Source organism: Notolabrus celidotus, chromosome 6 (genome assembly GCF_009762535.1).
Source record: "Notolabrus celidotus isolate fNotCel1 chromosome 6, fNotCel1.pri, whole genome shotgun sequence".
NCBI lineage: Eukaryota > Metazoa > Chordata > Actinopteri > Labriformes > Labridae > Notolabrus > Notolabrus celidotus.
The window spans coordinates 16,453,132-16,478,963 of NC_048277.1; the positions used below are offsets into that span (position 1 = coordinate 16,453,132).

General features: G+C 40.4%; 1 protein-coding gene across 1 annotated transcript in view; it reads left to right on the forward strand.

Moving 5' to 3' along the window:
• furinb (furin (paired basic amino acid cleaving enzyme) b) overlaps window positions 1–25,832 on the forward strand; it is a 98,139-nt gene that overhangs the window by 59,139 nt on the left and 13,168 nt on the right. The window contains exons 7-10 of the mRNA XM_034684833.1: window positions 10,504–10,592; window positions 14,862–15,034; window positions 22,811–23,023; window positions 25,268–25,368. Coding sequence (XP_034540724.1) covers window positions 10,504–10,592; window positions 14,862–15,034; window positions 22,811–23,023; window positions 25,268–25,368 — 576 coding nt within the window. The remainder of the gene's footprint in view (window positions 1–10,503; window positions 10,593–14,861; window positions 15,035–22,810; window positions 23,024–25,267; window positions 25,369–25,832) is intronic.

The following is a 25,832-nucleotide window of genomic DNA, read 5'->3' on the forward strand; positions in this document are numbered from 1 at the left end:
TTTTCTACCCATGTCAAGGAAATTGGCAAAGCAATTATCTTGAACTGGATCTATTTATGAGCATGCAATGAAAAGGAAGGGTGTGTCCACCGCGTGGAGCTGCACTGTTTAAATTGACCCGTTGAAAAATTATATCCAATGAGTTATGTAAATCAACACAGAGTAATTCATACTGACAGTGAGTAATGCACACAACCCCCTCACAATGAGATTATATGAATATATTCATAGGATAACAAAAAGCAAAGGAGAGTCAGAGGCGGGCATTTTCCATCGCCGTGAAGGCCGGTTCATTTGTACTGATGACACGCAAGGCTGATTTCTGAATTCTCATCTCTTGATTTTCCCCTCAGAGATGATCTGCCCTGACGAGTTGGCAGCCTCGGGAAAATTTTTGTTGGAGGGGATGTGGGCAAATTTGAAGGCTGGTTTGAAGTCTAGCCAAACACGTAATCCATTTGTGCATCATCACGACAAGTTTGACCTTTTTTTTTCTTCTATTTTTATCACTTAATGTCAGTGTGATGAAGATGCAGAGGGCAGGGTCAGACACAATTGATTTCACCTCCTGTCCGCAACAAGTCAGTGGAGCTAAACAGAACACAATATTTCTAAAGAAAACTCAGAGTGAAGAGAGCAGTGTAGTATGATCCCTACTAGTATTGTATATTAATCCAGATAATAAGTCAGTCAGGAAGAAGTTCTTGTTATTTTGGGATTCAAATAGATACATGACAAACTTTTCAATGATCTGATTCATAACTGCACCGATTGTTAAATCATCTTAACCTTAATGTCATGAGCCAGCAAATTATTCATAACTGTTAGCATATTCAAATGGTGGTATAATCCTTACACTCTAGAACTGCAACCTTCATTATTAAGATAAATTCGTGGAAGGTCTCCTGTGTGGTGACTTAATCTTGTTCTTTCAGGTTTGAAATATTAGCCATGATCAGTATCTTGAATCTCTGAATCAAGATGAATGGTATGAATTGCTCATAGCAACATATTAATAACCAGGCAAGTCAAGTCACCTGCTTGCTGCCTTATACTCTCTCTTTCTCTCTTGCACTCTCTCTCTCTCTCCATCACAAACACAGCCTCTCTTCCCTGTAGAGAGCCATTAACTGAGGAACTTTTCACTAGGGTCCATTAGTTGAGTTCCACAGGCATCCACCATAACAAAGGGTCGTGACAGCCTTTATTAGAAATGATCAGCAATGTGTGCCACACAGCATTATAACCTTCAGTCTAAATCAGCCCATCAAACTCCTGAATACTGAATAACTCAGGGTTAGGAGCATGAAAGCAGAGATAAGTTGAATTATTTTTCAGTAAGATGGCGTTAACAGAAGGCCGGGAAGTGTCTGGTCGCCCACATCCCCCGCTCACCCTCCCAAATTACTTTGTCCTTGGTGGCACATGGCTATTTGTTTCTCTGACCGTGAAAATGCTCCTTCAGCAGAAATACACCAGAGAGGGAAAGCAGTACATAAACCTGTACTGCTGCGGAAGACACACATCAAAAGTTTAATTTAATTTAATTCTTAATATCTAATTACATTAGTCAAGATCAGGGAAGCATCCTCTGCGATAGAATGTTATAAGAAGCTTTAAAGTTATTAAGAGGTTTGCACATTTTTATTGGCGTACATTTTTATTCGATCTAATAAAAAGTTTTTGGATTTTTTTATTATTTGATGATAACAGCTAATTAAGGCAATATGCAAAGAAGTGTGGTGTTTGGGTAGTTCTGAGTTGTGAAACCTTTTAATGAATAAAAAATTAAAACATCTGTGATATTAACAAGTAATTCAGAACACTGCACCTCCTATAACAACGACCTTCCCCCCTTGCTGTCTGAATAAAAGTGCGACAGGTGACTGACTCTGGAGTTGAAATATCTCTGCTTCAGTGTCAACACATTTAAAATGTGTCACTGTGAAGTATTTTTGTTGTTAGCTATAAGAAAAGAAATCTCATCTCCAATTTAAATTCTGTCTTCAACACCAGCAAAGGGAAATAGGCAATGTGGAATCAAAAATCACCTGCAGGCACTATTTCTTTTGCCAAACTCCACCAGACAAACGGCTTCTGAAGCCTGAAACGCTGCCTAATTAAATATGTAAATGCAAATGGCAACGCCTGTCCTGGGCTCTGAAAAATCCACAGCCCAGCTGTACACACAGTGCATGCATATCTAAGTTTGTGTGGAGGGGATAAACCTGAGTCATCAAGGGGGTGATGCAGGACGAGTCTGTCTGAAGGATAGCGCACATCAAAGAGGACAGCTCCCCCCTGCATCGTCTGCTTTAACGCCTCTGCTCCCGCGTTTGACACATCAGGTCTCACCTGCGCTGCCTTGACTTTGCTGATGACACATTTCAGAACAAAGCGTTAAGTATAATCGACAATTCTCAAGCCTCCACATTCATGCTGCCATGCCAAGTATGAGCTAAGGAGTAACAGAACTCATTTGTGCCACAGTTTCTTAATGAGTGTAAAAGATTTACCGGCTTATTTTAGTCAGTGCAGCACCTATGTGGATATAAGTAGCTGCGATTATTTCTCAATCCTAGGTTGCATATAAAATACTTCAGCCAAGCAACAAGGAAACTCAGATTTCAGGAGGTGAAAGTGAGCATACTTTAGAAGGAGGAGAGTTCTGTTCCGCCCTTTCATAAGACTTCGTTTATCGTCCTGAGGCTAAAGCTTGACAGTTTGACAAAGACTCTTTAGGATGACTTTTGGCGATGTGAGTGTAAAAAGAACAATAAGAGAACAAGAAAAAGAGCTGAGAACTTGCACACAAATACTCTATTTACTCACACCCTCACATGCTGCAGATAACTTCTCCCCTGTTTATACTTAGTATATCAATTATTGTTTACAAAGCTGCCACCATTTGTCAGGCCTGAATAATGTAATTCGGCTTCCCTTCCTCTTGTTTATTCTGCTGGGGACGGCTTGTTTATATTCAGCACAGCCTGGCAGACTTTTTGGAGGTGATGTTGGCAGTGGCCTCACTCCTAAAACCTGATTCCTCTGGCTTTCTGCCTGCTCTCCTTCAAATTATTTTTTGCTAAAGAAAATGCTTTTGAAGCTGCTGTTTTCAGAACACTTTCAGGAAGGAGAGCTTTTTTGTTGCTTGTTGACCAAAACCACTTTTTACAAGAAATAGCTGGTTACTGGTAAAACAGTAGTGTCCTCCTCTGTTGAAAGTGACGGGAAAGCGGGTGTGTGAAGATCAGAAAGTCCAGCTCAGATATGCTGAGATGTTGAGCCTTGTTGCTTTGAATCACATCATTAAATCGTGTTTTACTGTTTGACAGACTTTATCTTGTTTGTGTTCAGTAACTCACACTGAGGTGCTGTGTATCTTTGTTTTCATTGTATCTCCTTTTTTAGGTACTCTATCACTGAGCAATAGTCCTTTCAACCACAATGGTCCCATTAAAAAAGTTTATTTCTTCTGCTTCCATAGTGTTTCACAAAGCAGAGTGATAATGTATTTTATTCAGGGAGAAGCACAGCTGTTACTGTTTTCCCTCACAGTGGAAAAAACATTTCGATTTATGACCTTCCTTTTTTGTAAAGTAAGATTTTTTTCCCTTATTGTCTACAGAGAGTTTCCTCCCACGGATGAAAATGCCAGTCAGATGGACTGGAGGTCCTAAAATGGTGATCAGTTATGGTATTTTTCTTTATCCTCTGTATGATGGATTGACAACTTTTCCGCGGCATTATCCCCCTTCTCCATCTCGTAGAAATGGAGGCAAAATATATTCTCTGTTTGTGTTTTTCTCTAATAGAAGGCTAAAATTTGACAGATCGTATTCTTCACCAGGGTATAGACAGATCCTTTTGTGTTTGTCCACACAATGACGAGACATCCACTTCACACTTCAGTGTAACCATTTGAACAGACCTGCCTGAGGCCACAGTCGAGCTGAGCCGAGCAGAAAATAGCCTAATCCTTTTGGCAGCCCGAGTGAACGGACCCCATTCAGCCCCTCTAAAAACAGATAGAAACCAACAAAGCAATGTCAACACAGATCCGACAGTAAATGGAGCAGGGGTTGGACATCAGTCACACACGGAGATGCATATTTAACACACATGCTCTTACAACACAATTCAAACACTTAATGGATGTTAATGTTTGGTCACAATCAAACACCATCTGTGAACGTGTCATTTCCACTGCTTCAATATATATCACAGTTTCAATTACTGTATGTGAAAGTTTCCCATGTAAGCATGGAAAAGTATAATCTACTTCTGCACCATATCTGCGAATAGTAACACCTACAGTTTACTCATCACAAAGAGTAAGACTCGAGCGGTTAAAATATCTGTGTGTGTGTCGGTGGCTCGGGAGGAGCTTTATATAGTTGGTTAAAAAAGTTTCAGCACCAGCCCTAGATAGCATCATGAAAGAGATCCTGTGTTATAGGCTGAAGATGTGAAGAGAAGAGAAAGAAGAAAGCATTAACCCTCAGAACTCTGCGGGGGAAAAAAAATGTTTTTGATGTCGTTTTTTGAGTACCTTCAAAAGCCTTATATTGCCAGAATCTGTACAACCTTAGAGACAAGGTTATGTAAATCGGTGAAGAGTAATAAAAGGAGAATTTATTCATACTGTCATAAAGAAAAAATCAATAGCTTTTCATCAGATTTTGTCATAAGAAGACACAAAACATATTGATCCAAAACTAGAAGTTGTTGGAACTATTATATGCTCATGTTTTATGTTGATGTGATGTCTTTTTGTGAAGTAGCTTCAAATACTTCTGATGTGCCCCAGCTATTTTCTCCTGTGGTCAGATCATGTTTGCCCCCAGTGCTTTTCCACAATGTCTCACACTACATGAGCAGAGCTGTCATCAACACACTGGTACTCAAACCTTAGAGATGTTAAGATTAAAGCCTTTGCTTTTGTTGCAATGAGGATAAATACTGATTTTTAATTTACTGGGCTGATTTGAAAAGAATATTCAGAAAGGATTCTCCTTTGGCTAGTCCACAACTGCCCAAATGTTGTTGGCCCATTTTACACAGCACGTGTAACACAAATGAGGTCATCACAAGAATCTTGTGTTAACTCTTTTCACAAAGAGGCAGAGTATGAAATAATGAGGCAATTAGGTGGCATTGTGTAAAATGTAGGATCCTATGTTCATGAAGTTTGACTCAAACTATAAGCTCCAGCTCCAGGGGTTTGATTTTATTCTGTTGTGTATTAACCTGTGATTTCCCAAACCCAGTATAAAAGTATTTTATAAGAAAACCCCTCTTGAAGTTTTGCATTAAGGAGTTGTGCATGTTGATGCAGCCCAAGGTGTGCTACAGCTAATGTGAACCTCCTAAAATATGTTACCATAATTCAAGGCTTCTGCTCTAGTTTAGAGGAGTTACATTTAAAGAGAAGGAGAATTGTTCAGCATGCTTGAATACTATTTTCCTCGAGGTTTCAGTTTCAGATAGTGTATGATAGGAGGAAAGACAATATGACAAATGGGAGGAACATTCAAGGTAAGTGAAAGACAGGTCAAAGCCTTGACAAATGCGTTGTGTCTGTTTTGTACTGTCAAGGTGATTTCAAGCTGAGAAACCTGATGCTGTCCTGAAATATTAAAACCCATGCTGCTTATATCCTCTGCAGATCTCATCCTTTGCATCAACCTTATACTCTAACTCTCAACTTTATACTACAGCTAACCTTCAATAACATGTTTCTGTTTTTGAGAGTATCTGTCTATGCAGATGATGCTCTGTTCTGTACATTAATAGACCGCACAATGACTCTCCATGGCCTGTGGTTACGTTTCACCATGTTTAGAAAGGTTGTGTCGGGCAACATGTCTACACTCTCTGGTAAATGTCAGAGCGATGACTTGACCAAATAAGGTGCCTTGTCCTGAGGAGCAAAGATAAAACTAGAACCTCATTCTGTTCCTTCAGTCCTTCAGATTAGATAAGGGAGGTCACATTGGCTGTGAAAGCGGAGCGTCTGTAGCTCAGCAGCCTTTATCTAAGCCTTGTTTAAGCTTTCTTGCTTCTTTTCTTGGTAGCTTGGGTTTTGGACAAAGTGTGTTGCTTTTTTTCCCCTCCTCCTGCTCACACACTGATGATTTATTTACTATGATTGTATTTCTTCAAAATGAGGCTGCACTATTTTTATAATGTTTTGTTATTTTCCCTCGTCTCTTGTGTAAACAATAACTTTTCAAACACTTATGTCTGACCTCATGACTCACTGTTTAGAACCCACAAATCTAGTTTGGATGGAAACATAATGGAAGAATTCAGGAAAGTGTCTTGGTAATCATTTAATTTCATGGGTATTTGACAGATAAAATTGTGGCTTCGTCTGAAACCTCTTTGTCTGCACTGGCACATCTGAGCCTCCCTGGAAATATTAAGCTGTCTGGCTGTGTTAGCTGAATTCAGTCCAGGCCGATCACTCATTTTGCACACATACGCACACACACGTGTGCATGCGCATGCAGATGGTACTCAGCTTTATCTTGGTGTGTGTGTGTGGCCTCTTAAAATGTCTCCTCCAGCCTCTGGCTGTGTGTGCTCTCTGCCCATCCTGGTTGAATCCACTGCCTGGCATCACATCTGTGGCCACAGCTCCTTGGTCTGGGGTTATGTGCTGTCTGAAGCACGACAGCCTGTTCTGTAATGACGCAGATGAAATATTACCAGTACATGCAGATAATTCCAGCAATAGGCTTCAGAGCCTGTTTCAAAAATTGTCACCCATAGACCACAATTGGCAGAAAATAACAAGAGTGATTGTTTCAGTTTAACTGTGACGGTTGTTATATCAGAGCATCGCCAATCAGATCAACAAAAAAAAAATGCAATTTATTTCACAGACACATTTCAGAGAAGCTTGTTTTTGTTCAAAAGGCGAAGCTCTGAGCCAACTTTTCTGTTTGTTTTGTTCCTCAACAAAAGTCACTGACAGGTTACGCTTGAAGCTGCTATTTGCACTGCAATTCAACTGCAAATTTCTGCACAGTGCAAGCATGTTGTATTTCAGACCAAGCCATCTGGCTGGCCACGGTGCTGGCTGTGTGTGTGCCTGTGTGTGTGTGTGTGTGTGCTTGGCCAGTCTGGATGGTTGCATGTATCCAGGCCTGTGTATTAAAGGGATGGTGAAAGAATATTTTCCTATTAGAAATCCGGATTTCCTCTGTGTTTGCTCTGTAGTGCTAATGTAGCTAAACTCCACTCTAAAAACAAACACATGCAGATTAAAGTCGTGGTCATCATTTTTCAGTATCATTACCAAGAAAAATAACTCATAAATGCGAAGCAGTAATGTATTCCTTAACTTTAAAACAAGGTGTGCATCATTAAACCCACAGAGGTTTAAAATACAGAAGACACACTGTGTTTTTTATGCCTTCCAATTAAGTTCTCATCTGCATTTGTTTTTATGTAAAGCAGGTACGTGGAATTAAATAAATAATGGCTGTTGATGGAAATGTGCCAGATCTGTCCTCAACAGTGAAGCTTAAATTTTCCTCCCTGGCATCTCACAGCGTATAAACCTACTCACTCATGTTTTTGATGTGAGGTGAAAGATGTGTCGTATATGCTCGTCACTGACAGAAGGGCAAATGATCCTATAGCATCACTTTTTTTCTGTCTACAGATGACTGACAGTCACCATTCAGCACCCACTCTGTAGTGTTTCAACACATAATAACTTGACTGATTTGTATGGACGAGCCTGTATAGCCAACCCAGTCGGAGATTGTCAGGCGCACAGTGGTGAGCTAAAATGTAATGAGTGGGCAGGTCTGGTTCCTCTTAAGTGCTGTGTATCAACGCACTACAGCTCTGCTCAGCACTTAACATGCAGACAGAGATGTCCTGCCGAACAGAGATCAACATATCTAGAATATGAATAGCTGAGACTGTGGACTCTGCCTCGAGCTCTTTGAAGCGTTGCATGTTTTTTTAATGATTAAATAAAATGTTTGATGAATTGTGATCATTTCTCATTAGGTATATTATGATATTTTAAGCTGTGCTTTTTACAAAGATGGCTCTTGCTACATAGAGGTAATACAGTCTCAGCACATATCAAGTCCCAATTTAACCCTGAGTGTAAAAACTGTCCTAAAGGGAGTAGTAAAATCTCCACACTTAATGAAATAAGCTTGTTAGTGGTTGTTGTCTAACCCCTTGATAGCAGTGATCAAATTTGAATTGCATTTTTGATGTATTACACCCTACCATATGTTGTGCCAAGGTCCTTGTATGTAAAGGCATATCTATCAGGGAGAAATAAAACCTGTCAGACCTGCAGATTACTTGTTCAGAAATCACTTTAATAGTTGTGGTCGTTGACAGCTCTGCTCATGTGAAGAATTATTAGTTTGGAGGCTGCAGCTTTGTTTATTCTTTCAACAACCAACCTTTTTTTTCCTTTTGGTCTTTGTCGTTCCTAAATCCTCAGCTTGTTAAAAATGAAAGGAAAAGAAAGAAAGCTGCAGCGATCCTCTGCAAGAATGTTTGTACACTGAACAGAACTGTGAATTAGCGGGTGGGTAATATATCACAGAGCAGCACAGAGTCTAATCAGGATCCCAGCTGGAGGCATCACTGTGCTCTGACCCTGTGAAACCACTTTGTCCTTTGCCTCTCTGTCAGGGGAAGACTGTGAGATCACAAAAAATAAGTCCTTTTTTTGTTTCTTCCCAAACAATGCTGTCGATGTAATTAGCCATGTTCAGATAACGTTAGCACAGCATGACCCAGATACCGGTGTAAAACTGTACACCTTTAATTTAGGTTTCTGCACTGTAATCAGGAGACGATCTTAATGACCTGTGTTAAATGCCAAACGCTCATTCTGTGCCATCCTTCCTCTGTCGGATCACAGCGGTTCATCCCCAGAAGTCGATAAAACGCATTTAACCCATTTCACTAACAATTACCTCCTCGCCTGGAAACATGCAAAGCGATAAATGTTTTAATGTAGACCTCTCTTTGTCTGCAACAAGATCCAATGTGTGCTCAAGAGAGCAAGTTTTGAGGGTCATTTTGTATTTGTTTGTGAAAGTGTTTGACATCTCGGCATCACTCTGCAGGGAGCCTTTCTGATCTCTGAAACTTAAGATTGGTTTAAGGTATTAATGAGGTAGTCTGTGAATAATTCATGTACATCAATAACATCAAGGTTAGACAGAGTCGGTTAAGTCTTTGACTTTTTTGGTCAATACATTTACCCTCGGGTTATTTTTCATATTGGGAGCCTTGGTCCTTCTACCCTTAGCTTGTACGGCAGGAGAAAAGACTAAATAAAAGAAGAGGGAGATGTATTCAACATAAGAGCATTGTAGACTTTCTGCATATTCACTATATTTACTGTTGCACTCACAAGGTACAAAAAAAATGAAATATTGTGGATGTTCTTGTAGAGTTCTGGGATGTGATGTGAAAATGCATCAACCTGAATCAGACACAAGTTGTTTGCAGAGTAGGTCTTGAATTCACATTTATAAATGTGCTATTGTGCTCTTTTCTCTCTCTCTCTCTCTCTCTCTCTCTCTCTCTCTCTCTCTCTCTCTCTCTCTCTCTCTCTCTCTCTCTCTCTCTCTCTCTCTCTCTCTCTCTCTCTCTCTCTCTTCTTCTTAATAGAATATTTATCCAAGAGCAAGTTGTGGAAAAAAAAAACAGTTAAAGTTAGCTTAAACGTTTTGTATATGTAAAAACTAGGTAAGAATCAAACTCAAAGTTCCTGGTTGATATGTATGAGGACTTTGAATATCAGAAGCTCTGCCACACTCATTCACTGTGTTTTAAAACAGCCACACTGCTTCACCAGATCTGTGTGGGTGTTATTGGTCAGGTTTGATTTGATTGACAGTGCTGGCAACAGAAGTGAATAACCCCACAACTGTCATTAGGTTTTGATACAAATATTTTTAATGGAAGTTTTTCACATAATCATGAAAGCCTGTTTCATTTTCTGTACCGACTGCACTGCTTCAGATTGTCATTTTCCCTCTATGGATGTAAAGATGAAACTTTTACATTGAACCCATTTGCGCATTCCTTTCTTATTGCACATTATGTGTGTCCTCAATACTTCTAATTGCATGCCATGTTCAACAAGAAGGTCGCTGCCCTTTATAATACTATACCTCTTGAATTCTAAATCCACTCTAGAAAGTGACCCTTTAATTCAAAGGGCATATCAGGCCTTTGCGCGCTTATTATTACCCAGCAAACACAATTCTGCTGCTGCTTCGAAAAGGCCACTGGGTTTAAGCTCCTCTTTTGCCTGCGGTGTATTTTTAGCAGCACTTCGGCTACTGTATTGTTTAAAAGCTCAGCTCAGTACAGAGAGCTGCCTCTGTTACTGTCAGTACTTAGAGGAGTTATTGTGATGCCATTGCTTGATGTGTAAATAGTTTTTTATTTTCCTCCTCTTCATGCTATAACTTATTTGTGCATCTTTTTCTCTATCAGACATGGAACCCGATGTGCAGGAGAAGTTGCAGCTGCGGCTAACAATGGTGTGTGCGGCGTGGGTGTGGCCTATAATGCTAGAATTGGAGGTGAGTGAAGTACACCGTTGGGATTAATTGGGAAGATATAATACTGACTTAATTAAGTTTCTCATTGTTTCAATCAAAGATGAAACACAAAAAGAATGTGACCTCAACTAATCAGCTACTTTAGTCTGGGTCCTGAATCAAAGGTGCACATAAAGACGTGTTTTCACATCTCATTAAAGACCCAGTGATAGATTTTAAAGATGATATCCATGATGTTTTTTCTAGGTCATTGCATATCTTTTTCTGGCTGATCGACTCCCTCTTGTTCAAATGCACAGAGTGTGCTGCAGAGATAGGCAAGAACGTGCAGAGGACTGTCATTGATCTATTGTATCTGAGAAGAAAAGCTTTTGATCATTTTTGGATGTTTTTCCTGTAGAAAGTAGATCCTTGCTTTTTTAGAAATTCTGTTAGTATCATGTCTCTGACATGCCGTTAAAATATAAACAACCTAACCTCTGTTAAATTTCGTACCTCTAAAACTTGCTGAGATCATGGAATTGATAAGACTTGACAAGGTGAATCTAATGTTATATACTTAAACATTTTTTGGAACTTGGCCTGGGTATGGGAATTGAGATGATTTTATTGATATCAGTGCCATTATCCATTCAGTCTATCAATCCAGTTCTTTGTTAAATCCCTTATCTATTCCTGTGGATTCTCCACAGCCTGCATACTTTGTGCTAATATGAACATACCAAAGCTCATACCTAACTTCAGTGCTCTGCTGAGATGTGGAACAACACGGTGACCGGTGTTCCAGTTTGAACGGTGATCCTGTTAACTGGTGCCTTCACCCGAATGCTCCTTTGGTTGTTGTAGCTACGACACCTTTTAGTGCTTCAGCTTTTCATGAAAGAGGTTTGTTACTAGTATATTTTGTCGTTATATTCAAAAAACAAACAAGGATGCATTAGCGATGACCCTTTTCATGTTTCAACCAACAGCTGTTGTAACTGACATCCACTGATGCATTCTGCTGAAAGACTCCAGATAACAGGGTCACCCTTTAAAGCAACACACTGCTAAGAGTATCAGACACATTGCACTCCTGATATTTAATGACGTTTAATGACTGTGTTGAGAAATGTTTCAGCTGGTAGCTTACTTGAAATCACGAAGCGAAAGACATTGTACGTTGCGCTGTTAGCATCTTTTTGCTTGAATTAAGCCACACGTTGGAACGCTTTTGCCTCCTATCCGCCATGATTACTTCTTTGACTCCTTGGTAGCTGTTTGGCTTGACTGCCTCTTGGGATGCATGACGTCATTGTTTTGCCCAGTTTTCATCTGGATCTGCTTCTCAATACACATCCTCAACTTGGCCTGATACTCCAGTCTCTCTCATCTGCCAATGACGCTAAGGCAAAGTTAATTTTTTAAGTGTTTTGTTGAATCATAAGTAATTTGGGTCAGCCTGATTTTTAGAAGGGATGGGACATAATTTTCGAATGCTTGAATATTCGTTCACTTATTAAAAAGAGTTAAAGGTACAGTGTGTAGAAATGGACGGTGGCCTTCAGGGACAAGGTCCTGTGATGCAAAAATAAGTATGATTCTCCATTTGTCAAGTTTCTACCATCAAAACACAAATTATTCAGAGCAGAACTACAACCGCGCTCTTCTTCTTCATCTTCCAACTGGTTCTCTTGTTACTACTTTGTCCATTCTGTGCTACAGTAGAAACATGGTGGTGCAAGATGATAGCCTCTTAGGAAGTGGACCCACTCCTATAGATATAAAAGACTCATTCTAAGTTAACAAAAACAAAATGATTCTTATATTCAGATGATTATACACTAATTTAAATATACTTAATAATATTTTATTCCATTTCTACCAAGTCTGTTCTGATAAATGCTGATAAATTCTACACACTGCACCTTTAATGCGAATATTATCTATTTTTGAAAGTACTATTTTCATTTTTGACTGGCGCCTGGTTGTAATACAGCATTCCCGCCAGACAGTAGCTATAGAGCGTTTTAAAGCTGTTTGCTAACCGCATTAAAAAACAGAACAAGAAGAAGAATGCTTAAATAGTGAAAGACATCGAAAAAATTTGCGACAGTTGCTGGAAATACCGTAACGTGTGTGGTGGTGTGAGATTCAGAAACAGAGAACATTGCAGAGACTGAACATGGCTGTAAAATGTAAGCATACACGCCACACTAGTGGTTGAGAAAGAAGTTGCCAGTGCCCGCTTCTAGCAGCACCTCATCACACTTGATTACGAATAATAGCCGAATAGATGCCAGGGATTATCGAATAGCCCATCCCTAATTTTTAGTAGGCCTACAATACCAAGGCCATAAAAAGTCCACCTCTTAGGAGGCCTCATTTCATGCACCTGTGTTTATCATTGACTAAAAAACACACTCTCAGAACAGCTCTTGTTTAAACAGTAATAAAGCTGTCAACATGAGCAGGTACCCATTAAAAACAAAGTGATTCAGAGAGTTTTATTAAAATCAAACCTGTGATTACAAATTAAGTCTGAAAGGTTTTCTTTTCTTTCTTGCCTGCCAAAAAATAATCTTTGCGGTTGATAAAGTTTTCCAGGGAGGATTTTAGATTCTTTTGTCACCAGACAATCTGTCAATGACATGATGGCAGCCAACAGGACTCAGCGGAGCCCTGAGCAGCCTCGCTCACAGATGTTCCTCATAACTCCCCTTCTTTGTCTTCATTACTATTCATCTCCCGATAGAGCCACGCTTTGGCCCCGCTCTCATAAATAACTCCTCTGTGAATCTGTTCACGTCATTTGGGGTCACTGGATTGTTTATAAACAGCTGTGATTTACTCCCAAATATGATTGTTTACGTGTGTCTATGTGTGTGTCTGTGTGTGTGTGTGTGTGTGTGTGTGTGTGTGTGTGTGTGTGTGTGTGTGTGTGTGTGTGTGTGTCTGTGTGGAGCTTACAGCTACGGTTAAATGTTTGAATCCTGACTGAACAATGATCTGTGATTAGAGTTAAAAACCTGTCATTGACCCTACTTGGCTCAGTCTGTGTTTCTCTCCACCTACTGTACTTGTGTGTACTCTGCCTGAACACATACACACACATACACACACACACACACACACACACACACACACACACACACACACACACACACAGTCAAAGCTGCATTGCTACCTGCTACCTCTGACTCACTAGCTGCAGGGAACTCGCACAGTAGTTCTTTACAAGAAACAATGGAGCCGCAGGAAGTTGATGAGAGTTGTTACGACAGTTATTATCATTACTGCTGCAATACAGCCACCGCATAATAATCATCCAACGAACATTGTGCTTTGATTCCTATGTTTAGCCGGGTTAAATGTTTTTTTTGTTTGTTTTTTTTAAGCTACTCAGTATTCAAACTTGTGTAACTTAGAGTCCCAACGCCAGCAGAGTAATTACAGCTTTGGCTCCATACCCACTGGCATGTGTTTGTGCCTGCAGGGCCAGACAGGTTGTCTAGAATGGATTATTGAAGTCTTAATGTGGACGTCGGCAGTGCTGGTGTTGCCTCAGAGGTCCGGGGGGGTTCTCTTCCAGTAATGGACTTTAGTTGAGGGTGGTTCATTTCACGGCTCTCTACAGCCATTAACGTTCACAGGACTGATCTGAGGCTGCTCACTTCAAAGGCACAGACAGCACTGCGTTCAGGTATGATCAGATGAAAGGTGACATTTGGTGCTACCCCCATGGACACCACAGTCTGTTGGAGGCTTTGTAAATTCTGTTCATCTTTGTGTGTTTGTGTGGCTTTCTCTTATCTGCAGTCTACTTGTCCTTTCTGTGTCATTGCAGGGGGGGTCAAGAAAGACCCTTTCTCTTGGTTTAACAACCAGCTGGGTTATTTTTGTTTATGTGACAGTGGAATAGTGTAGTATCTGTCAGAGCTGCATTTGTGTGTGAGGCTTTGTAGGCTAAGTCATTAAAAAACTGAAACTCCATGAAGCCTTTGGTTTTTCTGACACTCTTCCCTGTTTTTTCTGGATTATGTTTTTGTTTATGTTATTTTTTGTGGCAGAAGAAAAAATGGGCATTTGCGGTCTGAGCAATTTCTTTCAGTTTCATTTCGACAAATTTTCTGTTCCTGTCATTTCATGCTGTGTTCTGTTTTTAAAGGTTTGACACCTCTCCACCCATCTGAGGCTTAAATTCATACGATCTGTATCTTTTCACCGTCTGTCATCTTGTCACTTCCTCCACCACTTTTCATGTCTTTAGTTTGGTAAACCTAATTTGCGCTGCATTGCGTGTGTTTACAGGAGTTCGGATGTTGGATGGAGAGGTGACAGACGTGGTGGAGGCCCACTCTCTCAGCCTAAACTCTCAGCACATCCACATTTATAGCGCCAGCTGGGGCCCAGAGGACGACGGCAAGTCACTGGACGGCCCGGCCAAATTGGCCAAAGAGGCTTTCCTCCAGGGAATCACCAAGGTCAGTACGAGCTAATCACTGACGACTGAACTTCAACCATCACTATCAAACTCACATCAGCTCTACTGTAGTCAGACAAAGGGTTTTATCTGTTTCTGCCATCCTTTTGTCTGTGCTGAAAGTATGAAGCTTGAGCCAGCAGAGGCTCACATTCATATAAAAACTGGAAGCAACAGTAAACAGCTTGTTCAGCTCTGGTAAAAAAAAAAAGTAGCAAGATGGATTGAAAGGATTAAGAGAAGAAATTTTAAAGCTTGTATAAGTTTAACTGTACAAAAAACAAAGGGAAAAAAACAACAATGTGACCCTGTGCACATGTTATTAACATGCTAACATGAACGTCACAGAGGCATTGTGGTGAGACCAAGTCGTTCCACTACTGTTCTGATATTGGAGGTAATAACATAGAGGCGAGTTAGAGCAGCCGTGTGTGTGTGTGCTTGTATATGAAGCCCCTGAGTCCTGCTGTGTTTACCTCTCGTGCTTCAGCAATGCCATAAAATGTAATACTGGTGCCATATGTGAAATGAGACACCAGTATTCCAAGGGCAAAAGTAAGAAGAAGTCATGATGGTAGAGCTATGTTACAGCGCTTTTGCAGACTCTCAATATTTAAAAGGAAAACAGGCTTTGCACATCTGTTACATGAGACAGGTGCGTAGGAGATGAGTGAGACGTTTAAAAAATGCAAAACTCCAGCACTATCTAACCTTCAAGAAATATGTTATATTATATATCATCGTTATCACAGTCATTGTTTGCCCGATGAAGGTCAGGACCAAAACATTGCTCATAAATACATTCGTGCAAGTTAGATAGTGTGCTGGAGTTTTGCATGGTTTGATGGACTCGCATTAAAAAGGCAATGGGGTTCATCTTGTCCTATGTGTCTATAGGGGATAACTGGTAGCGTTAATGTAGCAATGACTTACGGTAAAGCCTTTCAGAAAATTGCAGGTGTAGTCAGGGACAAGTTGAGGCTAAGGTTAGGGATCGGACAAACTCAGATTGGTGTGGAAACAAGATTCAGCATAACACCAGGAAGGGATAATGTATGGTGACTGGGTTATTGGAGCAGAATGGGACCCGGACAGGGTGAGCAGGACCGTGGCGCTAAATTCACTATAGATTACCAGGCTTATTACACAATGTATTAATTAAAAATCAATAATTTGACACCGCCTCACAGCTAGAAAGTTCCTGGTTCGAATCTCTGGCCAGGCAGGTGCCTTCTGTGTGGAGTTTGCATGTTCTCCCCATGCATGGGTGGGATCTCTCCAGGTACTCCGGCTTCCTCCCACAGTCCAAAAACATGCTCACCAGGTTGATTGATCACTCCAAATTGCCCGTAGGTGTGAGTGTGTGTGTGAATGGTTGTCTGTGTCTCTGTGTTAGCCCTGTGATAGGCTTGCGACCTGTCCAGGGTGTACCCTGCCTTCCGCCCGAAGCCAGCTGGGATAGGCTCCAGCCCCCCATGACCCCTAACGGGATAAGCGGTCAAGATGATGGATGGATGGATAATTTGACACCAGAAATTGATTTAGAAAAATTTGATTGATTTTAAAATCTTTGTGTTAGAAATAGTCACTTTGTATTACAGTTTGAGCTGCACCCATAGTAACAGCAAATGTTGAAGCAAAACAAGGTGAACAAGACCGCAAAAATCAACGTCAGAGTCTGGGACATTTTTTACCCAATTATCAGTCCTTTAACACCATCATGTGACAAACTGTGTTCCATTAAGTGTTTACTTCATGTGCCATCATCAGTTTTGTAAATTTCTCCATCTGAGCAACAGTTTTTGTCGTTTTTTTGTCTTTTCCTTCAATTTTTTTGTCTCTTTTCTCAACAAACAACAGACCAACATCAAATTTACCTGCTTCTTTATGCCTTTATGTTAACAGTAAGCCAGAGTCTGTGATTATAGCCACATACCTAGCAGATGTCTGCTCTTCACAGCAACAGTCTGCTGATATTATTAGCAGTTGTTATTTGCTAATCAGAATGACGTCTGTAAGTAGGTGCAACTACCTGTTGTCTCCAATGGTAGCAGGTGATTGGTCCGAAACAATTCACTTTTCATTTTTTGTTACACAACTTAGATCTCAGCCTCAGAGGTGCATGAAGGAAGATTTAGTTTCCTTTACATGGAGATACACTAGCTCCTTTCCCTTGTTCCTTGGCTCTTTGCTAGGCTATGCTAACAGACAACTCCTCAGTCTGATGTCAAAAGTTCAGATATGAGTGCGGTGTTCATCTTCTCGCTTAACAGTGGGAGGAAATGCTGTAATTTGTGCAGCTGAGAGGAATTGACATTTTGGGAAAGAAAGAGCAATTATCCAAATGCCAGCAGAAACTGATGTTGGAAATTGGAGGTCTGAACTTTTTTCCACATACACGATCAAACTGAGTCAGTCTGTAATGGGGGAAATGTCTCTGAGATGTACTGTAGCGAAGGACAAATGAAGGTGAGTTTTTTAATTGCCCTCTAACTAGTCTTTCAGAGTTTGGGGGAGTGAGACATTAAAGAGTTTGGCTTATTATCTCAGGCTAATGTCATCATTCCTCATGTGTCAGCATGCTACATCAAAAGACTTCAGTGGAACAGATGAATGATAAATGTACAAGGGGAAAAATAGAAAGTGAGCAGTGAGCAGCGAGCAACGACGCTGAACAATAGTCAAATTCAAAGAAGGCAGCAATTAGCGTATAAATGAGTGAAACTGCCGAGTTTCTGTGGGAAAAAATGATTCATAAGCCCCGTCACAAAATGTGAAATGCTCCACATATCACGGTGTGTTAGTGAAGAAAAATTGCCTGTCAGCAGCACAACGGGATCTTTCTGGTTCAGCGTGTGTTCTCCTGGCAGAGAGATAACCCCTGGCATTGAGGTGTTATCATCCGGCCTCTGTTACCAGCAGCAAAGACAGCGTCAGGTCAGAAACAGGGATGGGTTTAGGAGTATAAACTGCAGCTCAGGACTCCTGTGCTAGGATGCAGTAAGATTGAGGCAGCATCATACATACTGTCTTATTTTATTATTTATGTAGTTATTTATGTTCTTTTTTTGTTGGATGGAATTACCAGAATCCATTTAGAAGAGGAAATGGATAATCCTAATAAAAAGCCTCTAAACAAGCTTGTTTACAGTCTGGGATCAGGTCAAGTTGAGGTTCCCCTCGTTCTCTAAACGCCCTGAAATCGGATTAACTGTGCCAGAGACAACAGTGTTGGAACAACATTCATAAGTCTGCGAAAATACCAATATCTTTGTATTCAAAGTATGAAGCCAAAGTACTGGAACCGACAGAGTAATGGGACTTTTATTTTCTTAACAGGCGGGCCAAGACTCAGGCAGGCAGAGAGCAGAACTGACAGACAGTCACAATCTCTAACAACAATAGAAGAAGCAAACCTTCTTGCAGCTCTTTTTTTCATCAAAGACTCTCTGAAAACAACAAAGTTTATTTGTTTCTCTGGTTTTCTGTATTTGTAGACAACTCAGAGAGGAAGTAGCGGTGCGCGTCTGTTTTCTCTCACCTTATTTATTTGTTCCTTGCCACCAACCATTTCATCGTTCCTGCTCTCTCTCTGTGGGATGTGAGAGAGGTCCCCTCGTTCCCTTTTATCTCTTTTCTTCATCATCTGCATTTCCGAGGTTCTTGTTTGCTTTCCATAATGATTGTGTTTCCAGCCCACTTAGTTCAGACTGTAGGTGGAAGAGGGAAAGTTTTAATCTTTAAGTTTTATAAACTCCACCAAGGAGGTTGCACTTTCCGTGAAGTTTGTTTCTCTGTCAGCAGAATTACAGTCAAACTAATGGCCTCATTTTCATAAAACTCGGTGGAAGGGTAAAACAGCCATGAAGGAAGTCCCATTAAAATTTTGTGTGGATCCAAATCCAACTCACATACAAACAAAACCAAGATGTTTTTTATTGTTAAATTCAAATTTGATCTTAGTTTAGAACCCTGCCTATATCACACTATGGTTTATAGTTATGAGCATACATGTTTTCAATGAGCACTACCTGAAGCCTTCTCTGTCCAACATATCAATCATTAGTTAGTCCAGCAAGGCATGTCACAACAACTTAGCTCACAATACTCCCAGCAATGTCTGTAGCATATCACTGCTGTCAGGCAGAAACCTTGTATCTCCATATTTCATCATTTTCTTCTTGCATTAATCAATGCTATTGATCTTCCTTTAAGCCTGTTGGCTTTTAAGAATCAAACAGATGGTTGGATCATTTGCAGTGTTAAATTATCTGAAAACAAAGGGTTTATTTTACTTCCTGGAAAGTAGAGGATTTGGAGATACAAGGCTTCTTCCTGACGGTAACAATATGTAGCAAGCGCTATGTGATTAGCAAAATATTAAATATAAAGATGAAGTTACATTTATTGTACATACTGTTAAGATAAGATAATCCTTTATTCGTCCCACAATGGGGAAATTTAAAGGTGACATATCATGCAAAATTGACTTTTTAATGGTTCTTTACCTGAAATATGTGTCCCTGGCATGTCTACAAACCCCCCGAGAATGAAAAAAATCCATTCTGCCCCTGTTTTGATTTCTCCACCTTTCTGTAAATGTGTGTGAAACGAGCCGTTTCAGACTTCCGTGTTTTTGTTACGTAACAACAATATCCGGTCTGTCACGGAGTCAGAGCTCGGAGCTTGTTCAGCCCATAGAGTGTATAAAATAATACTGAATCCCTCCCCTGTTTTTCATTACCTGCACAAATGTTTGCTAACAAGGAGCTTAGGAGGGAGGCATGCTAGTTGTAGGCTGTCTTAATAAACACAAAGGTCGGTTTTACTCCCCACGTCTGCAGATTTGAAGATCTAGTGGATGATTTTTATTTATCATGGATAAGTGCTAGCGCTAATTAGCATAGCTACATAGCTACATGTTCATAGCTGTAGCTGTGTAGAAAGACACACATCTACATACTGACAAATAAAACAACAAGAAACACAGAATCTGTGACCAATCCTTCAGAAAAGGTCCCGCTGCCTTTCTGGCAGAGGTCGGTTTTACTCCCCACGTCTGCAGATTTGAAGATCTAGTGGATGATTTTTATTTGTCATGGATAAGTGCTAGCGCTAATTAGCATAGCCACATAGCTACATGTTCATAGCTGTAGCTGTAGCTGTAGCTGTAGCTGTAGCTGTAGCTGTAGCTGTAGCTGTAGCTGTGTACCAAGACACACGTCGACATACTGACAAATAAAACAACAAGAAACACTAAATCTGTGACCAATCCTTCATAAAAGGTCCTGCTGCCTTTCTGGCAGAGGTTGGTTTTACTCCCCACGTCTGCAGATTTGAAGATCTAGTGGATGATTTTTATTTATCATGGATAAGTGCTAGCGCTAGTTAGCATAGCCACATAGCTACATGTTTGTAGCTGTGTACCAAGACACACGTCGACATACTGATAAATAAAACAACAAGAAACACTAAATCTGTGACCAATCGTTCAGAAAGGTCCTGCTACAGGCGCCTCTCCGTCAGGATCAGATTCTGGATCAGATTCAGAGGGTTGAAGTAACGCGATCTCTGAGCAGCCGTGTATATTCAGCCAACATGTAAACATTAGATCAACGTGCTGGAGAGCCGAGACACATCCGCTTCCGGATGGGGGCGTGGTCAGAGGGAAAACAGAGTGTTCTGATGAGGACTGAAGAAGAGGGATTTTCAGGCATGCCAAAATCTGTTTTTTTGAGCATAAACTTTAAAGACATGTTTTGGGGACCTCTTAGACCAATATATATTGATGAAAAAAGCGTGATATGTCACCTTTAAGTGTTACAGCAGCAAAGTAGACAGTGCAAAACAGTATAAAGCAAACAAGAGCATATAAAATAGCAATTATTAAAAAGTTACTAGCAATTAAAGGAGCGATATAATATATAAAGCAATATAATTAAAGAAGTAAAAATAAGCATATTTTACAACATCTATACACAACGTACATAAACAACTAAATAAGTAAATTTACAAATTTTTCCAAAACCAATGACGCAGTGAAAAATGTGCACGGACTTGTAGCCTAGGTATAAACTATGTACAGATAGTTAGAGTGAAGTTCTACATTTTCAACCTTTTAACATTGACACCGGACTACAAACCAAACATAATAGATACATTTCCTCTTCTTAAAATCAGTTAAGCTCTAAAAAAAAAAAAATCCAGTATCATTCAGTAAAAGCATTCTTTGTTTTGTACATCCGGGTTTTCATAACAACTGTTTTTGTCCACAAGCGTCTGTGTTCATGACGTCGTTTTAGTCATTGTGTTTACCATTCTCTCAAATGTCAACAAAGTGTTTTCTGCTCCTCACAAATGTAGGTTAAAGAGAATATTTCCATTTCAGAAGTGTTCAGTAAATGCACAGCTGAGATGATGACTGTTCAGTGAGGCATAGCCATATTTTGGCATTTTTAGAGCTGATTTGGAAACATACCAAGGCAGAAATAGTGGTTTCGCTTGCAGATTTGCATATCATAAAAGATTGACTACTGGCCTCACCAGAGGTCTCTGCACTCTGAGTTTATTTTCTAAATTTAAATGTCTGTGGTTATGGTTGCTGAATTTTCCCTTTAATGAAGTATTTTACCTTGGTTGTTAAACTTTTGATCAATAGTTTGCGATTAATGCAGAAATGTATTGAGAGTTGTGGATAAACTTACATACATAATGATGCCTTTCTATATTTAGCACTCTAAAAGGAACATGTGAAGAAAAATAGATCAACAAAGAGGAAGAGGTCTTTGGTAAATATGTATATTCTTATAATTGTACCTGAAAGATATGTCTGTAAGACTTAAACAAAAGGACAACGAGGTTGTCCTTCACTCCGGGGATTTTTCAGAGCTGTGGAGCTCTGACTCCAGATGCCCTGCTGCCCTCTGCATCTGTTTTCAGCCGGCCCCCGGGGGACAGTCAGCACCAACTGGTCAGCAGACCTCAGGCTGAGATCAGCTATGAGAGAAAAGAAGGTCAGCTGTGTAGGAAGCAGGCAGACTGATGCTCATAGTGGAGATGCGCAGTTAAGCTTGAAAATCGATTCTTAAAGTCATGCAATGCAGGGGTTGTTAAAACTTTGGTTATGCAAAAACATTTTTCCAAAACTTTCGTACAACCTTGCAGCTGTCCAAACTTTGGGCCATGCATCGATTCCAGTGGCATTTCAGCAAATGAAGAGTTATGATAATCTAATCTACTGGAGAAAAACGCATAACAAAGGATTTGTGTGTCTGAACAAAGAGAGCGATCTAATCCTAGTAATGCTCTGAGTTGACAAACGATGCTCTTTTTTTTTTTGCTTTGCTTGAATGTGAAACTTCAGTCTGAGTCATAGACCTCCATGAGATGTCAAGCCTCATGTTGGCAGTCTAGCCCCAACTTGACTGAGTGTGAGGCTATGGTGTTGTGTATTTTAGTTGTGTACAATCTCCCTGCCAGACATCCTGTTGTCATTTGTCAGACCCCTAAATTATATTCAGCTCAAGTAGATCTTGTAATTACATTGCTCCTGTTTGTTATCTGATGTTCTGCCACAATAAGTCGCCTGACATTATGATGTATTAATAAGGGTTGTGCCTACAGTAGTTCACTGTTTCTGAACACATAAGCGTTGAGGCGTTTAAGCAGTGACACGAACATCTTTGTCAAATGCCATTTGTCATGATTCATTAATCTTTTTCTCTGGATTTCAGTGAATATCATTCATATAAAAGTTTACATATTTTCTCATCCACAGGGACGCACTGGACTTGGCTCCATCTTTGTGTGGGCTTCGGGTAACGGTGGCCGGGAGCAGGACAGCTGCAACTGTGACGGCTACACCAATAGCATATACACCCTGTCCATCAGCAGCACCACGCAGTCCGGCAACGTGCCATGGTACAGCGAGCCCTGCTCTTCCACCCTCGCTACCACCTTCAGCTCTGGAAACCCGGGGGAGAAACAAATAGTGGGTGAACTCTCACACACACACAAATACATACGCTCAAACTTTCTAACATCTCTATTTTGTGTGGGATTGTTTTTATACTCAGAATCTTTAGCAACTGCAGAAGTTAACACTGCAACAAAACCAACCCTACATCTTGTTCTTTGTAATGACCTGATCAGAAAGAATCCTCCTCAAGTGTACATTCACATTAATCTTGTCAAATCAAACGTGGGCATCAAACTGTCAAAATGAGAGTGACTGATGTGTAACATACAGTGAGCCAAGCTGACAAACACTGAAGGATGCCACATGCTTCCTTCAAGCTGCTTGTCAGCTGAAGAAAAAGATTTGCCTCAGGGACGTAGAATAACATAAAACAACTATGAATCTGCCATTCGCTCCAAAATACACCAGAGGCACGCTGCAGGCGAGCAAACACAACTCATCAAATGGATGAAACTGAAGTGCTTTTGAAATGTACTGCAGCAGATGCTTTGTATTGCTGCTTTGGTCTGAAGCAATCATTTGTATTGAGGGTGAGTATATGGTGATTTCTTTCATCTGCTGCTTGTATTTAGGTTGTCAAAAAGTACAAACAGGCTTTCAAACCAATCCTGATCGGACTTACAATCAGCTGATTTAGTTGACAGATTTGGTCATATAGCATCTGATATCTGGTATTTAAGAACAATTAATTTCTTACTTGTTTGAAATAAGAAAAATGTAAAAAGAATATATAAAATACTTATTTTTTCACATAATTTAATCACTTCAGCTTAGCTTTGTACTAGGGATGAACCGATCCGATCCTGGTATCGGATATCGGCTAGATCGGACTCAAAAAGCTAGATCGAAAATCAGTAACAAGGGGACAATATATAGTGCCGATCCATATGGCAGATCTATTCATCTCAGTTCTATGCTTTTCTGTGTTAACAATAGCCATGTCCGTCTCCTATGTCATCAGCGCCGGCCGGTCTGTGCATTTTAGCCCGGAGGAACACAATGGAGGATAACTACAGAGGCTCTGCAGTTTAGGTGCATGTCACGCTTCTTATGCAAACAACTCCGCCGGGAACTTGCAACACGTGCAGCGCTAATGTTTCGATGGATGGCAGTCGCGCTGAAAAATATAATGGAAGCCCAAAGGAAGAAGTTTACGTCAGCTGTAGCTGACTGCAAAGAAGCAAGAAACCTTCTATTAATGGATTTAAAGTGTGAAAAAAATGGACTGGTTATTGGATTTAATTGTTCCAGATCCTTGAAATTAAGGTATTCCACCCTCTGGTTTAGCACTTGGAACCCAGGTACAGCTCACCATCATGTAAATAATGTTTATTTTATTTTGGTTTACAAAGTCAGAAAAGCCTGAAGTTACCAAAACATGATTCTATCCTCACATTAAGGAATAGAGATCGTTAAATCAATACCAGGATTGGATCGGCTAGTATCGGTATCGGCAGATATCAAAGCCCAGGTATCGATATCGTTATTGGGACCTAAAAAGTAGGATCGGTGCATCCCTACTTTGTACATCTGAAAATGTTTTTTAAAATCACAACACAATTACTTGGTATTGTTGTCAGATTTTTTTGGTACAGGACTTTAATTTTTGAACCAAAAACTAGTGAATATAATCAAAAACAAATTAGTAGAACAGTGTTCCCTTCTTCTTCTTTTTTTTTTCATGGTCTTGAGACCAAACAGTTGGTCGGTGCAGAAACGTGCTCACCTTTTGTTTACTCATCTGACATTTTGATTGATCTCCACTTATAATGGTCATTAGAGCAACAATCTGTCAGGTCCCAAAAAGTTTCAAACCAAGAGAGTGTCCCTATAACCTTCACAGCTCTCCTTGCCCTCTGGCTTTCTGTCATCTCCGACGCGTCCCCATCATGACCCAGACGGGCCTCATTAGCTTTCTGGCGTTGGCCCGGGAGCGAGAACTGAGGAACGCCTAGAGTGATAACATACTCTGTCTCACCATCAGCCGACCTGGCTGGCCTGATTTGGCTGACATTCACTGCCCTGGCTGTGACCCTTTGGCAACGATCCACAGACCTGAGAATGAACCTTCCTCCTCTTCTTCTTCTTCTCCTCCTCACTGTCAAGGATTGCTGCAGGCTGAGCTCCCCTCGTCCCCTCCCTCTTCATTCCCCTCCCCCGTCTAAGTCATATTAAGATTGGAAACTCGATGTGTCATATTAAATGTGTCTCCCTCTGTATTTCGTTCACTTCTCTCTCTCTCCTCCTGTCTCCAAGGTGACCACAGACCTGAGGCAAAAATGCACAGACTCTCACACGGGGACATCCGCATCAGCCCCACTGGCTGCTGGAATCATTGCTCTGGCACTGGAGGCCAAGTGAGTGATAATGACAGTTTTTCTGCTTCATGCCATTTTTTAAGTCTGACCTTTAGTTAGTAAACTGCTGCAACATGCTTTCTTTCTCATTTCACCCTTTAGGGTCAGTTTTGCACGTGCAGGGCCACATGACTCAGTGTATTATGAATGCATGAGACCTCGTAGACCTTTAAGGCACACTTAATCAAGAAAAAACGATCTGTTATGAACATGCTACAGTAATAAACACGTAGTTAATTTTGTTGGTTTTATTGGTTGTAATTTGATTAAGCATAGATATAAAACCTGTTTAAGTCTAGGGAACATATACTCTGTGGGTTTAGGAACTCAACTTCTGAGGAGGAATCAGTGCTGAGTTTAAGAATATATTCTCTGCACATTTCACAGTCTCTGTAGGTCATACAGTAAAGCTTTGCACACTGAGTCTGCTCATTTCTGTACAAACCTAAGAAGTCTGCCTACAC